Source organism: Octopus sinensis, linkage group LG19, assembly GCF_006345805.1.
Source record: "Octopus sinensis linkage group LG19, ASM634580v1, whole genome shotgun sequence".
NCBI classification, from domain to species: Eukaryota; Metazoa; Mollusca; class Cephalopoda; order Octopoda; family Octopodidae; genus Octopus; species Octopus sinensis.
The window spans coordinates 38,051,449-38,068,948 of record NC_043015.1 but is presented as its reverse complement, the minus strand read 5'-3'; the positions used below and the strand labels follow the sequence as shown (position 1 = coordinate 38,068,948).

The 17,500-nt window shown below is 40.3% G+C and overlaps 1 protein-coding gene across 1 annotated transcript in view; it reads left to right on the top strand.

Annotated features, from left to right (window-relative positions):
• LOC118767140 overlaps nucleotides 1-15,240 on the top strand; it is a 33,393-nt gene extending 18,153 nt beyond the window's left edge. Inside the window, exon 2 of the mRNA XM_036511228.1 lies at nucleotides 14,204-15,240. Within this exon, the coding sequence (XP_036367121.1) occupies nucleotides 14,204-14,667 (464 nt within the window). The 3' untranslated portion in view covers nucleotides 14,668-15,240. The remainder of the gene's footprint in view (nucleotides 1-14,203) is intronic.
• Nucleotides 15,241-17,500: the final 2,260 nt, after the last annotated feature.

Genomic DNA, 17,500 nt, shown 5'->3' with positions numbered 1-17,500 from the left:
TGAAAGGGAATCAATATGGCGATAATGAAATATCTTACACTTCCTTTGTTTTCTAATGACAAATGGCGTCCATTTTGAAAGCTTTGCCTCTTGGCTTAACAGTAATCTGGCTGTCCGCATGAAATGTGTATGCAACGAACGGGAAAAACCTATTAACGACACAGGATTGGACTATAAAAACCTATCAAACAACCCATCTTAAACATGTTTCGTTTAATAGACAAGCATCGTAAATCCATTTAGTTGGCGAAAATTACAAAGAATTTTCCTCAAAGCACACACATATTCCAGAAGAGAATTCAATCATGCTTGTAAACAGAATATCAGAGACACGCTCTTTGCTATCTGCTGCTCGTCGCTATCTTTATAAGCCATTACTATGCACATTAATGAAGCAACAACAGTGGCAACAGGTAATTATGCTCTTCTGTCGAGTGTTTAGTCAATTTGGTAACAACAATCACACACGCTCTTAGCCCCCTTCGGGTGGGTGGCAGGGAGATAGATCATTTGTATAAGGACACAAAAGATCGTGCGGTATTAAAGCATGTAAATGATACCGATGCCTTCGTTTTATCTTTACGCGTGATTAGAATATAACCGGAAGTCGATGTAGTGATTCAAAATATCATCAAAATGTTTCAGTCTGTTTACTAACGGAACTACATTGAGTAACTGACGTGGACGATAAATAAATGAATAATATTTGGAATCAAAGGACATTGTTTTCTCTCTCTCTCTCTCTCTCTCTCTCTCTCTCTCTCTCTCTCTCTCTCTCTCTCTCGCTACTGTAGGTATGGAGATGTATATATATGATTACATTTATATATGCATGTATATGTCTACGTATATATGAATGTGTGTGTGTGTATACGTATACATATACATAAATATATATCTTAATATATATTTGAATTTAATAGTTTTTATATACATATATAAATTTATGTGAATGTGTGTGTATGAGTGTGTGTATGCATACGTATTCGTATATCAGTATATACATATAAAAATACACAAACAGGACAGTGAAAACAAACAGAAAGGGCTGCTAAGCCTAAACGAGGTTGTGGTGGCGAACGTGTAAATCAATCTTGGAAAGGAGACAGACAAGAACACGTCTTCCTGGTTCCAGCTACAACGGAGAGAAAGAAAGGAACACAAGTTAGGAGAAGAAAGAAAGATAGCCGATGGTCACGTGGGAGCTACGTGAGCAAGGGAGGTGTCCTGTTTGTGTTACTAATTTTGACCCTCCACAAAATCCCAAATTTTATTTAATTTGCTTTGCGAGGGTAACTGTTTTACCGAAAGCTTATATCATTAAATGCTCGAAATACGAGACTAGAAAAACAGCCAACAACTTATGGAGGGTCGTGCCTTATGTTTGTTTTGTTGTCCATTTGTGTCTTTCGTTGTTCGAAAATATAGTTCATATTCGATCTAGTCATATTTTATTTTTTTTGTTGTACACGTTTCATGACGTCCTGTGCCCACATATGCATAAATATATATTATGCGTATAGATGTATGTACATATACGTATGTATATATGCATATATATATATATATATTATTTAGACTATTATATGATTGAACGTCACGCATCCTCTTCCAAGTAAGTGTTATATATATATATGTGTGTGTGTGTGTGTGTGTGTGTGTGTGTGTGTGGTGTGTGTGTGTGTATATATTCTTCTTTGTCAGCCGGTGTCCAACATACGCTCACCAATTTTATTTTCTTCCTCCCACATGATGCTGTTAGTTAAAATTAGTCCAGTATAAAGTGCTGCTGTATCTCAGACAACACGGTTATAGTAGAGTGACGTTACTCTGTTGCCTCTCTACGCTATATTTGTCCAGGGCCTATATGTCTCGTCACGCCTTCTTCTTTCCAGTCTTCTTTGTTAAACTTTGTTGCCATTTTTGATGATTTTTTCCACACAGTTGTCTCTGTTGAGTGTAATCTTGTTGATGCCCCTCCAACGTCTTTTTTTTTTTATCACTACAGCACGAGTATCATTTACATTTGTTCATGTTCTCGCCGAATTCTTTGTTTGTTTCTAATGTGTTATACCTAATATTGATCTTTACATTTTATATTGGCATGCTGATAGTTTCTTCCAAGTTCTTACTGAAACCAACGCAAATTTTCACACTCCAATATCTGAAACTAGTAAAAGAATAAAAGAACATGTGCAGATACATATATATATATATATATATATATATATATATATATATATATATATATATAATATATATATATATATATATATATATGTGTGTGTGTGTGTGTGTGTGTGCGTGCGTACGTGCGTGTGTGTGTGTATGTATGTATGTACGTATATATGTATTTGGACATGCATGCATGCATACATCATTGCATGCATGTATTATGTATGTACGTATGTATGTGTGGATTTTGGCTAGTGGACTCACTCGGCATTGTAGGTCCCAGCATCCTGGGACCTACATCAGTTGACAGCCGGATCCGTCCTACACGTGACAACAGGTGTTCGACATAAACCCACAGGCCAGGAATCCTCGGGTACTGGACGAGTGCATGCAGAACTGTCTCGACGTCCTGCGAGCATCTCGGACATGCTCGTCTGACGGCACTTCCGTGCCTGTAAAGTTTATCTCGAACTAGCAAAGCTCCCCGGTAGCACTGCCAAGTCAGAGATTTATGGAAATTATCCATCGGTCCCGGGCCGAAAGTTCTGCGGAAAAGAGCGGCTAGTTGATCTTCAACGCTCTCTATATAAAAAGCTAATCCTCTATAAAAAGCTAAAGTGGACATTCCACCTATCGCAGTGCTCGATTGGCCGAGGGCTGTGGACGCTTGAATATATTCCACTTTCCAAATACTCTCCCTCGGTCTGTGTTTTACTCAGGATTGCAGCTCCGTTAAAGAAACTAGCTGCGGAAATACGTGCCTGGCGAACGGCGACCACACCTGTTCACCGTCAAGGAGGCACTGGAGATGTCGCAGCCTCAGTACATGTCTGCGCATCAACAACCACGGCATGCCTAGGCCACCACTCAGCAGGTGTTGGCAGTAGACAGACCACCTGATCATCGGGACGCATTCTTTCCACAAGAAGCGTAATCAGACGGTGGCCCGGACAAGGCACGACGGCCAAGCGATAGCAGATGACGGACGCTATGTACTCATTAGCTATCTCTGCCCGACATTTCAGGGATAGCTTTCTCTCGGCCCATTTCTGGGTGAGGGTACTTACCCTGCTCGTTGCTTCGTCCCAGTTTTTGTCCATCTGCAGGTCCAGACTGAACCAGACCCTGAGGAATTTAACCCGTCCGTCCGTCCAGCGCCCAACGACGCCCACTGTCGAAAGCCCACTGATTTTTCCTTGTCAATCGTTGCCCCAGAAACAGCCACGTAGAAAGCGGTGCTGATCATTTCTGTATATTTATCATCCAACACCACTACGGTGACATCATTGGCATATGTCGACACGCATAATTCACATCCTAGGTCATGCGGGATGCCTCTCAACACCTCCAGTTTGTGCAATAGTGACTCAAGAGTTAGTACATACAAGAGAGACGAGAGGATGTAATTTTGCCGGACCGAGCGCATGATGTTGAACTGCTCTGACCATTCACTTTGATGACTGAACAGATGTCACTGTGGCGTTGCAGCGACCCAGCACCGGAATACAGGCCCGAAGCCAGCTGCCTTGAGGACCACCGCCAGGTAAAGATAGTCGACCATATCGAAAGATTTAGGCTGATCTAAATTGATCAGGGGCCACCCATGCCAGGTTCTTTAGCCGCTTTTTCAATAATGTATCGTATAAAGTGGAGGTTGTCATGGATAGATTTTTACTGGGTGGCACATGTATGTGCCTCCTCTACAAGATACCTGACAATAAGTGCCAAGCTCGTAGCTAACACCTTGGCCAAAATTTTGAAATCTGCAATCAGCAGTGTTATGGGCCTAAAGTTGTGAATACAGTTCCCCTTGTTCGAGCCTTTTCTCAGCAACTTTACCGCTCCTCGGATCACAAAACTGGAAATTCTCCCATTTTGTTTCCAGTTGTAGTAAACGTTTGCTAAGAGATCGCTGAACAAGACTGGCATGTAAGCGTAAAGGTCATAGGTCAGACCATCCGAATCAGGCAATTTACCCCTCGTGCAGCTAGCCATTGCTTCCTGTATTTCAAAGGTTGTTATCAGCCTTTCGCAGCGCTCCGCCTCCGTCACCGAGAGCCGCGGCAGTCCTTCGAAGTCCGTCCTACGACCCGGCTCACCGCTGCTTCCGAACAGTTTAGCCAAGTGCCGCTGAAAGGCCGCACACATCTGTCTCGGATCAGTTGTCATTTGCCTGTCGTGATCCGACAAGGATCAGATCGTGGATGTATTTCTACGCCGTGTCTCTGCCACTCGCACTCATAGAACAGCTTTCGTCCCTGCGTGTCTAAGTGCTTGTGCCTTAGTTCTGACAATGCAACGTTCTAATTTTTAGTATAAACTCGCAGTCATAAAAATGAGGACATTGCAAGAGAAATTACAAGAAACGTTGGTGTCTTTCGTCAAATTAAGGAAGAGCAGCAGGCAAGATGAAAGGAAACTATACAATAAAAACAAAACCCCATTTAAGGACAACGGCAATAACAACAACAATAATGATAATAATAAATGAGTAAAATAAACAATTAACTGTTGACTATATCGAAGTGTAACATCATGGTGAAGAGAGGAAGGGGAGGGACGGTGGAAAAGGAGGAAGAGGTAAGATAAACAAAGGAAAAAAGGAAAGAGGAATCAGTCATTACACAAGTGTGTGTGTGTGTGTGTGTAAGAGAGAGAGAGAGAGAGAGGCGCATGGCTTAGTGGTTAGGGTGTTGCACTCACGATCTAGCGATCGTGATTTCAATTCCTGTACCTAGTGGTGCACTGTGTTCTTGAGCAAAACACTTCATCTCACGTTGCTCTGTGATCACTTTGACACCTGACACGAGGCACACTTGTGCACCTGTTCAGACATTGTCGATTTGATGGAGGGAGTGAGAGAGCTAATGTGCGGCACATACATTTGATCGCTATCAAACAAAGCATTTGTGCAGGTCGTTCGGCAAAAGCTGAACGCTCACGCATCATCTTCGACGGAAGTTCAATCATGTGTGTATGTGTGTGTGTGTGTGTGTCTTTGTGTCTGTGTTTGTCCTTCCATCACCGCCTGACAACCTGTGTTGGTGTGTTTACGTACCCGTAACTTAGCGGTTCGGCAAAAGAGAACAATAGAATAAGTACTAAGCTATAAAATAAGCCCTGGGGTCGATTTGTTCGACTAAACCCTTCGAGGCGGTACTCCAGCATGGCCGTGGTCCAATGGTTGAAACAAGTAATATATATATAAGAAAATGGAGAGGATACAAAACGACAAACATCATTCGCTAGACATTCCCGTGTTTCGATTTATTCCAAAGCGTTAGAAAGTATTAGAAGAAAACATACATATGTAGTAACTATGTGTTACACACACATGTATTAATATTACAGAAAAGAGCAAAAAGTCAGTTGCTTACGGCCGTTTCTGCCAAGAGGCAACGAAATTCTCCATGCCATCTCTATCCTTCAGTGTTCTGTAGGGATGGGCAGATAAAGTTTGGATGATGAGTATGCCTCTAGGCTTCTTCAGAGGGTCTAAGTGGTTGGGAGGGCTAATACATATAACAAACAGTTAACAATAGGCACAGTGTATTTGCCATTATTGGAAAGGGCAAAAAAAGAATAGGAGCAAACACACACACACACACACCACACACACACACACACACACACACAGACACACACACACACACACGCACACACGCCTTTTACGCAGATTTTGTCTACCAAATTCACTCACACTGCACACTGGTCGGCTTGGAGCTATAGTAGGTGACAAATGCCCAAGGTGCCGCGCTATGAGAATAAACTCGAAAGTACGTGGTTACAAAGCGAACTTTTTAAGCGCAAAACCTTCATAACAAAGGTCAATGCTAAATATTATATGGGAGAGGGTACAATTCGTTAGCAAACGTTTAGGAGAGCCTCGAAAGAATTAAGTTAACATTGATACCAACTGACAGAAATTGAACTCATTCTGTAAAATGATACAGAGAGACTTTAAAAATGTTTTCTGTTTTTTTAATACTTGCTATCGAATTAGCCAAGTCAGAAAAAGTTTGCTAATAATAATTTATAATGACACAACTTCAAGAATTATTTTAATTCCCTTCGTCGCCGAAACGAAAACTAAATAGACTTATAACAAAAACTTAGACGAGGGGGAAATAACGAAACGGAACATAAATGAATTTTGCAAATAAAAATATGCTTTGTTTATTTAACAGTTTTAACTTCTTAATCTAATACATGTACGATAATAATGGCGAGAGACAGAGTAGAGGGAACTTGGCCAAGTCTTGTATAAAGTGTGCGTGTGCATGTGCGAGGGCGCATGCGTTGGTGCGTGCGTGTGTGTGCGAGTGTATGTTAGTGTTTGTGTGAATACATTTAGGTGAATGGTGGGAGGGGAAGCTTGTCGACGTGTTGTGTGTTTGTCTCCAGAAGCATATTAATGTTCTGGGAGAATGTGAGTCTAAATATGTCTACTTTCATGTATGTGGATGTCTAGGAATATATAGGCATGTGCATGTATGTAGAACACAAACGTTTGATCGCCATAAACAAAGTATTTGAACAGGTCATTCATCAAGAAATTGCAGCACTGTCTTTCTCTCTCGGACTACGAAAGATTACCATCACCACCACCACCATCATCATCATTACTACCATTTGTATGTGTGTATAATGTTGCACAACAGTCTACAATATTCTGCAATGTACAGTGTGTTATACAATGAATTTTATCTGAAAATCTCATACAGCAACATGTAACGTATTACAATGTGCAATGTTACACAGTAAGCAACTAATACACGATAGAATGCGGCCTTTGCAAAAGTTTAAAAGGAAAACCAATGAAACATGTTCTAAGGTATATATACGTAATCATATTTACACAAACGAAATTAGACATACATACATACGCCTAAATAGTCACAAGTGCAGACGCATTCATATTCACCCACATTAACACACACCAAGATAAACATGTAGACATACACACGCACACATACACATGGATAATGGATGGAAGCACTCCGTCGGTTACGACGATGAGGGTTCCGGTTGATCCGAATCAACGGAACAGCCTGCTCTTGAAATTAAGGTGTAAGTGGCTGAGCACTCCACAGACACGTGTACCCTTAACGCAGTTCTCGGGGATATTCAGCGTGACACAGAGTGTGACAAGGCCGGCCCTTTGAAATACAGGTACAACAGAAACAGGAAGTAAGAGTGAGATAAAGTTGTGGTGAAAGAGTACAGCAGGGATCACCACCATCCCCTGCCGGAGCCTCGTGGAGCTTTTAGGTGTTTTCGCTCAATAAACACTTACAACGCCCGGTCTGGGAATCGAAACCGCGATCCTATGACCGCGAGTCCGCTGCCCTAACCACTGGGCCATTGCGCCTCCACACACATACACAACAGAACAGAACAAACGCTTAAACATATATATATAAACATAGTCACATAGATGCAACTAGATATACATACACACGTCTAGATATTCAATCGCAGACATATCCAAACATATCGATACACTGACAGACACCAAGACACACATATACACTCATACACACACACATAAGAACATGCGCGCGCGCACAACGCATAAAAATTATGTTAAAGTATTATTTGAGTGAGAAATAGAATCTACAGAAAGATTTCTGTTTTTCGAGGCTTTAAATTACGAAGGGAACACCAGGAATCGAAACCGTCTCCTACTCTCGAATATCACTGTCAATCTTGTCTGTTCTATATAGTGATATCCACAACTCGAGCAGGTTATTACATAAACTAGATTGTCAGAGGCACAAGTGAAGTTGGTTGTAATTGTGAACCTCTCTCCTTGTTTGAAAAGGAAATCCAAGCCCTCAAGTAGGTTGGGGCATGTTCCACAGTTTGGGCTTCCATATTTTTGAACCGTTGGTTTCGTGGTTTTTGTGTAAAGCTTCGCATTTGTTAGAAGTCTCTGTGTTGTTTATTTTTTGGTCTCTAGTTAGTAAAAGGAGATTTTGCACTATAGTGTTGTATGCCTCATTGTTTCTAGGGTTGTGGGTTGTTATATACGTTAGTGTTTTGAGATGAGGTGTGGTGTTATGCTTTGTTGTCCTTTGTATGTTTTTATATCTAATTTTTGGCACGCTTGATTCTATCGTCCATAAGTGAGGGTGGAGATCGTCTTCAGTTAGTGTTCTGCTGAGGTCTTGAAGACGAATGTTCCGTGTAGTTCCATCAAACACTATTGTGTAAATCCTTTTTGCTATATTTTGATGTGTTTCGGGTGGCATGAGCTAAAAAGGAGATAGTGCTTCAAGTCCATTGGTTTATGATAGATGTCAGCTATAATTTGGTTGTTTACTTTTTTATCATAATATCCAAAAATGGGAGCTGTTCTTTGCTATATTCCATTGTGAATTGAATGTTACTATTTATATCATTTAATGTTGATTTGAAGTCTAAAAGTTTGTCAATAGTCTTCTCCGAAATGATAAAACAGTTATCCAGGTATCTTTTCCAGCTTTCTCTTATGTAATGGTGAAATAGATAAACACAGTTTTGAAGTGAGACTTCATATATGGTTAATTGAAAATAACCCATTGTCAGGTTCGCAAGAACAGGGACTTCTTTCGTTCCCATCGCAATTCCACATTTTTGGCAATAGTATGTGTCATCAAATAGGAAATAATTGTTCTGAAGTATAAATTTTAAAGATTCAATGATAAAGATCTGATTTATGCATTTTAGAAAAAGAAGTCATCACTACAAGAGCTGGAGACTACTTTAGCTGAAGAATCGACAAACATTCCTTTGGAAACAATTCAAACTTTGTACGAGTCTATACCTCGTTATAATTCAAGCTGTAAATACTGCCAATGGCGCTCCTATCCCATATTGAAATAAATTTGTTTGAAATTTTAAGGCTTTCCATTATTTTGTCTAACCCTTGTACATATAAATATATATATATATATATATATAGATATATATATATAATATATATATATATATATAACGGGAAGGTTTACGAAAATAAACAAAAGACGAAGGCAGGTTAACGAAAATGAACAAAAGATGAAGGCAAGTGTAGTACAAACAAACAATGTATTAGTATGGCGCTCAGGAATGGAAATAAAACAAGTCTTTTACGTTTCGAGCCTACGCTCTTCGACAGAAAGATACACAGAAAAGAAACAAGGAGAGAAAAAATTTGCGTGTAGGGGCTAACGATCCAACATGGCGTTCTGATTTCAGGAGAAGTCAGAGATCGGAGGTCAAATGTTAGAGGTCAGACGTTAGACGCTAGAGGGATAATAGGGGAGATAACAGGGTCAAGTGACCTCGCTCCAACCTGAAGGTGCGTGTGTGCATAAGAGAGTATGTATGTGCATGTGGAAGAGGGCTGGTGGTCTAGACGTGTGTATGTATGATGTGATGTGTAATGTCGTATGGTGTAGTGTGGTGTGGTGTGGGGGAGAGAGGAGAGGAGGGGGAGAAGGAAGGGGAAGGGGAGGAGAAGGGGAGAGGGAGGGGAGAGGGAGAGGAAGAGGAGGGGAAATGAGGGGAGAGGGAGAGGAGGATGAGGGGAAGAGAAGGGGAGTGAGGGAGCAGAGAGAAAGAGAGAGGGGGAAGAGGAAAGAAGAAAGAAGAAGAAGAGGGAAGAAGGGAAGAGGAGGGAAAGAGAGTAGGGGTGAAAAGATGAAGGACTGAAGAGAAGTAGGAGTCGGGGGGAGGTAGATGAAAAGGGGGGAGTTGAGACCAAATGGCGTAAAAGAGCGAAGAGAGAAGATTAATCCCTGTTCACGGCACAAACGGGAATCCAGATGGCCTCTGTGCAAGGACAATCCGAACACAGACAGGTGTTCCAAGGAGTGACCGGTGGAGCGGAAATGGCGTGAGACCGGTGTGTCATTGGCCAGGCGGATGTCTCGGAGGTGTTTCGCGAACCGGTCAGCCAAGCGGCGTCCCGTTTGTCTGATGTACAGGGAATGGCAGAGAGAGCAGGAGATGCAATAGATGATATTGCTGGAGGTGCAGGTGAAGGAGTCGATGATGCGATAGGGTCGATGATGGGTGCCAGTGAGGAGGGTGGTGTTGGAGAATTAAGGGCAAGTGCGGCAACGTGGGCGGGAGCAGGGGAACGAGCCAGGTTGGGAGGTAGGGTCAAGGAAGAAGCTGTGGACCAAGAGCTCTCGTAGGTTATGGGCTCGTTTGAAAGAGGGGAGGGGTTGGTTAGGGAAGAGGTGTGAAGTGGACGGGTCAGACTGGAGATGCCTGAAAGCTCGAAGAATGGTGCGTTGGAGAGGTAGGGTGGTGGGGTGGTAAGTGAGGGGAAAAGGGAGGCGGGAAACTGCAGGGCGGGTTCGGGGGGAGAGAGCAGAAGCACGGTCTACGGAACGTGCTCTGGCAAGGGCGGTGTGGATAGTGGTGAGGGGATATCCACGTAGAATGAAGTGGCGAGCCATGAGTTGAGACTCAAAGTCATGGTCGTCACTACAGAGCCTACGTAGACGGAGGAATTGGGAATAGGGGATGGAAAGCTTAGTGTGTTTGAGGTGGGAGGAAGAGAAGTTTAGGTATGAGTGTGAGTCTGTGTGTTTGTAGTGAATGGAGGTGGTAAGAGTGGAGTGATGAATGCTGACCGAAATGTCGAGGAAAGAGACAGAGGTGTAGGAGATAGTGGAGGTGAAGTGGAGGGCAGGATGGAAGGATTGAACGAAAGAGAGGAAGGAATCTTGATGTTCACGGGAGAGTGAGGTGGCACCGATAATGTCGTCAATGTAACGACCTTATAGTTCGGGAGTGGGACCAGTGAAATTAGAGAATATTTGGGCCTCAACATAGCCAACGAACAGGTTCGCATAGTTGGGGCCCATTCACGTTCCCATGGCCACTCCCGAGAACTATTGGTAGAACTCACCCGCGAACGAGAAGCAGTTAAGAGAAATGACAAGTTCGGTCAGACGAATGAGTGTGGAGGTGTCGGGTTCAGGGTTGGGGCGGAGGTCGAGAAAGTGTTGAAGTGCCCGCACTCCTTCGTGGTGAGGGATGACGGTATAGAAGCTTTGGATGTCCATAGTAAAAAGGATTTTGGAGGAGCCGGGAGGAAAGAAGAAAGTGTTGAAAAGCCGGTGAGCATGGTTGGTATCGTGGATGTGGGAGGGAAGAGACGCCACTAGGGGGGCAAGGACACAGTCGAGGTATTTAGAGATGAGCTCCGTGGGGCAGTTACAGGCGGAGACGATGGGGCGGCCAAGGTTGTTGGGTTTGTGGATTTTGGGAGGAAGTAAATGGTAGGGGTGCGTGGGGTTCGGACAATGAGGCTGGATGCGGTGTGGGGGAGACGGGAGGACGAGATGAGGTCGTGAACAGTAGAGGATACCGTCTGTTGGTAGCTAAGCGTGGGGTCAGAGGACAGAGGGGAGTAGAAGGAGGTGTCATTGAGTTGGCGGAGCGCCTCGGCCCTGTAGAGGTCCGCGCGCCACACCACCACAGCTCCACCCTTGTCAGCCGGTTTGGAGGGAACGAAGAGCCGAGAGTTCAGCCGGGGAGATGTTGAGGCGGCGGTGACGCCTGGAGAAGTTGAACCGCTCCAACGCACGCTGACAGGCACCCGCGAAAAGATCCACTGCTAGGAACTGGCCGGAGGCAGGCGTCCACAGGGATGGTCGGCGGCCCAGGTCAGTGAAGCAGTCCTCATCGTTGGATGTGGGTGGTATGTCGCGGAAAAACGCACCCAACCGGACGCGGCGCACAACGCTGTGGACATCAGCACGCGTCTGGAATTCCTTACAGGATGGAGTGAGGGGGATACATACATATACACACACATATATACATATATTTAATTCTAATTCATCATTGACTTTGTATCACCTTCCTAATCAAATTTGTTGTGTATAAATTGATTCGAAATTTATATGGTGTTCCCTGCATGCTTTAATGATCATTATATATTCAATAAATATATCATAAATCAGATAATTTTTTTCACACACACATACGCACGCACGCACGCACACTCATCTATACACGTTTGTTTCCTAACGTCAACCCTTCACCTCCTCCTCCGCTCATTCCCGTTAAGGTATTTGCTTTGCTTTGTATTCCGGAGCAATGGCGCCAAACTGGCTTTCGTGTATTACTTCGCGCTTAAGTGTTGTTGGTCAATTAATCTACATTACACACTCAGCTGATTCGACATTAGTATTTTAACGTGTGTAATTCGACTGTGATTTATTAAACTTATTATTAAACACTGTTAGTGGTGTTGATGGTGGTGGTTATGACGTTGATGTGACCGAAGCGATGAGGCGCCAAACCAAAATAGTATTTTGTTATGTCCAGTCGCCTTTCTTTCTTTCTTTCTCTCTCTCATACCATCTCTCTTTCCCGCCTTCCTTGCTTCCCTCTTTCTCTCTTTCCCTCATTCTCTCTATCTCTATATATTTCTCTTTCCATCTAACTTTCTATCTCTCTCTCTCACTCTCCCTCACTCCCTTTCTCTCTCTTTCATTTATTGCCTTACTCTCTTTGTCACTCTCTCTTTATCTTAATCATTTACTTTCTCTGTCACTCTCTTTCTCTGTAGAGCTCTCCCTTTATCGTTCTGTCTCTCTCGCTATCACTCTTTCTGTCTGTCTGTCTGTCTCTTATTCACTGTCTTTCTCTCCCCGTCTTTCTCTCCCGTCTCTCTCTCTTTCACACTCTTACTATGTCTTTCGGTTACACCATTTCTTTATTTCTTTCTTTCTCTCTCTCTCTCTCTCTCACTCTTACTATGTCTTTCTCTCTCTCTCACACTCTTACTATATCTTTCTCTCTCTCTCCCTCTCTCTCTCTTTCACACTCTTTCTATGTCGTTCAGTTACACCATTTTCTTGCACTCTCTCTCAAACTTTCTCCCTCTATCACTCTCTCTCTTTCCTTTAATCTCCCTATCTCTCTCCCCTTCTCTCTCTTTCTTTGTCTTTTCCCCTCTCTCGGTAAGCCTCCGTCTACGTCGTATCAAGCTATCCTACTAGTCTAACAACTGTTCTCTCCGATTTTATCGGCGTGGTTCTTTTATTTTTGCCAAGGTAACAAATTGTCATCGCATATTTAACTATTGCTATACTAATGATGTAATTTTCATCAATAATTTATTATTTTGCTGTTCGATATATTTCTCTCTGATCTCAGTCAGCACACGATTTTCTATTGACCTTCTCCAAGTTATTCATCAATCAGATTTTCTTTACAGTTCTTACACGAGTGAGTTCAGTCAATCATTCACCAAGACCTGCCTAGTAAGTGTTCTACCGCCCTCTAGCGGAGGTATTTGTAACCCATCTTGTTTTATATGCCGCAGAAACGTGTATTACTTTTTTCTTTGTCCGTCATTGAATAGATTTTTGGATAAAGACCCACTTTCTGTCTCCATATACCTCATTCATATTTTTCTCTTTTTCTTGAAATCTTTTCATATCCAGCAACTTCCTATCACTCACAACATTAGCAATGTGTGGTCAATGTTTTGTTTGGGTGGTTATAGTTTTTATGGTTTAAATTGACGTTTCCATTATTATTCGCATTTTTGTGCTTTTAAAAGTTAAACTATAAATGTTTGTTGAAAATTTACCTGATAGTTTGTCATATTGCCTTTTTAATACATTCGCGAGGTTGACAGAACTTGGTGGGGTGTTGGTTAATCTTTAACGTCGTTGTTAACCGACACAGGGATTACCAATGACACAGCCATTCTGAAATGCGAAAAAAATTACAAATGGCCTACTGAGAGTCAAAGAAAGCAGCTAAGGCAAACTTTTTTCCAAATCAAAAGGAAGACGATGTCGACAAAGATTTTTAAATGCAGTCAACGCTAAAAGAAGAAAAAGGATCACGTTGACATATGTTTTATACAAAACAACAACAAAAAACATGCTCTGATTATCTAATTTATTAGGTAAAAATATATTTACTACTGTGTACTAGAAAGGATATTTTTTTGTTTTATTTTTGCGAATAATTACAAGATTTTATTTCTTTTTGCGATTAATAATTTTCTTTCTATTTTTTTTTCCAGAGGAAGAAGAGACGTGTCCGTTATTTAAAGCTCTTTCATTACGTTTTGGAAAATACTTCAACTTTGCTCGGCTCGTGAAACCTTCACCAGAAGATTTCGAACTGCTGGGTACCGGAAATGCTTTCATTGATGTACCCTCTGTCTTGGTTATGGTTACCGATTCGTCAGATCCGACAAAGACACCGGAATTCAAAGCAATTGTTTACACAAGAGATAGCTTTGGTGACATGAATTATCCAAACTTGTTGCATTTCTTTTTCACTGTGAACCACCAATTCCGTTACACATTGCCTGGCATCGGCCAGTCTTCGCAGAAAACTGAAGCAGATATGGAGGACATTCTAGAGATTGAGAAAAGGCGTTTCGATTCATTCCGTAACTTTAACACTTACCGTAATCCACAAGAGGTCCAAGACCGCAAAGAGATTCTGCACTTTGACGAAGTCTCAAAACAAGAACTATGACGCCCAAAATTGATTCTAATAATCATTCAGATTTTCTTTCTGTCTTCCTAGTTTCAAATCCAATTGATCTTTTCTTCCAGAAAATCTCATTTCTTTCTTTTTCTTTCTTTTCTATTTTTTCAAGGAAGCTGTTTTGTTGTTGTTTTTTAATCATTTCTTATAAAATCACATTTTCTTCTTCAAATTTCCCTTTCCAAACCTTTTATCATAATTTGTGTCCCTTTAGCTAGCAAATATATTTTTAACCCCTTAATCTTTTCAAAATCATTTCATATCTTTTCTAATTTCAAATTTTCTTCTTTCAAATCTTATACCGTTATTTCTCTTTAAATTCCTTCTCCATTCCTCTTCAAACCCGTGATCTTCTCTCCTCTTCTTTTTCTAATAATCTTCAAACAGTCTTCAAATTTTCTTTAATCTTTTCCCCACAAAATCTCTAGAAACTCATTTAAAAAAATTTCTTCAGGTCCCAGCTCATATTCTTCGTATTCTCATGCTCAAAAACTTCACTGATCATTTTCTGGGTTTCCAAGAAAAAAAAACAGCAAAAAGAAATTTAAAAATTGCATAACGTGAAAAAAAATCGGTAACAAAAGTATAAAAACATTAAAAAATGAAAATCAAAACAAATTCTATTTGTTGCTATTTCCTTATTAAAGTTTATAAATATCATTTCCATCTTGTCATTTTATATTTTATTGTTTTTGTTATAATGTCCTATTTATTCATACTCAGCATGTTCTAGTAGATTCGGACATGAATACGCTGATCACTATTGCTTTTTCCTCATCTTTTAAATGATATGTGTTCAAACCGACAGAAAAGTTAAAAAGTAGCTCAAATGCAGAGTTTTGGGGATTCTGAAATATCAATTATATGTCTGACGCAAAAGTACTTCTTTATGACCTTAATCAGAAGAAAAGATCAAATTCTCCTCACCCTTGAAGGGCCCCGCCTTTATAAAGGCTTATGGAATTAATGCGGATGACGTAACACGGCTCGCTGATATTAACAGTTTATATTTGACTTGTAAATCGTCTTTTTCATGAAATTCTAGAATGTTGACATCCTGGAAAAGAAAGATTAGCTGAAGTGGTTATTAAAGGGTTTGGCGGTAGGGTTGGTGTAATCGAGAGGATGAGAGGACGAGGAAGGAAGGACGGGTGTATTTACAGGAGCTGAGTATGCATTAATTCTGACGGACAGTAATCGTATTATATATATATATAATATATATATAATATATATATATATATGATATATATATATATACATATATAATACATATACATATACAGATAGATATATATATAAATATATACATATACATATATATAAATATATACATATACATATATATAAATAATATACATATACATATATATAAATATATACATATACATATATATACATATACATATATATATATATACAAATACACATATATATATAATACATATTATATATAGTATATATAATTATATATACATACATATATATACATACACATATATCTACATATATATATACATATATATATATATACATATATATATTGTAGATGTATATATATATGTATATGTATTATATATATATTATATATATATATGTATGTATGTATGTATGTATGTATATATATATGTATATATATGTATGTATATACATGTAATATATATATGTATATATGTAGTATATACATGTATATATATGTATTATATATGTGTATTTATATATATATGTATTTATATATATATGTATATATATAGATGTATATATATATAATTTATATATATATATGTGTATATATATATGTATATGTATATATATATGTTATATAATATATTATATATATATGTATACGTATATATATAGGTATATGTTTAATATGTAATATTATAATATATATATATTATATATATATGTATATATTATATATGTATATATATATATGTATACGTATATTATATATGTTAGGTATATATGTCATCACTCATGTAAATACCCAGGTCACGCACTGATTGGCCTCTGGGATTGCTATTCCTCCGGGTCCAGTGTATTCATTGGGTATTGCATTTAGTTTTGCATGTGATAGTATAAAGCTTGAAACTTTTCAGCATTGAACTGCATGCTATTCTTTTCAGCCCACTTGTATATTTTGTCCAGCTCACATTGCAGGCGTTTAGTGCCCTCAGGGTTCTGTATTGCCTGTGAAACTTTTGTATCATCTGCATAACTTGTGATCGTGGCTCTCTGCGTGGCTGAGGGCATGTCTAAGGGCCATTATGAACAGTAGTGGTCCCAAAACAGTGCCCTGCGGAACACGCTCACTATTTGCGTGTTATGTAATGGAAGTGGCCCCATTGGCTACTACCCCTGACTTCTATCTTTCAGAAAGTCATGAAGCCATTCTCCCCGTTTTCCAACTATGTTGAGATCACGCAGTTTTTGACATATCATTCCATGATCGACTTTATCAAAGGCCTTTGCAAAGTCGAGATATATCACTTCCACATTTGAGTGGTTGAGCAGCTGTTTCAGCACCCAGTCATAGTGTTGTAGGAGCTGAGTTAAAACAGCTTCTCCCTGGTCGCGAAACCATGTTGCGTGTCGGGCGGGCACAGTCATTCTCTTCAAGGAGGTGATCAGTTTCCTTCTGACTATTCGTTCCATGACCTTGCTGATGTGTGAGGTCAGAGAGATTAGGTGTAGTGTAGTTCTTGCCTCTCTGCTCTGCTACCTCTGTGTGAATGGGGCATATTTTACCTTCCTTCAGTTTTCTTGGAAGTTTGCCAGCTGCAAGGAAGCTCTGAAAGAGGAACTGCAGTGGTCTTGC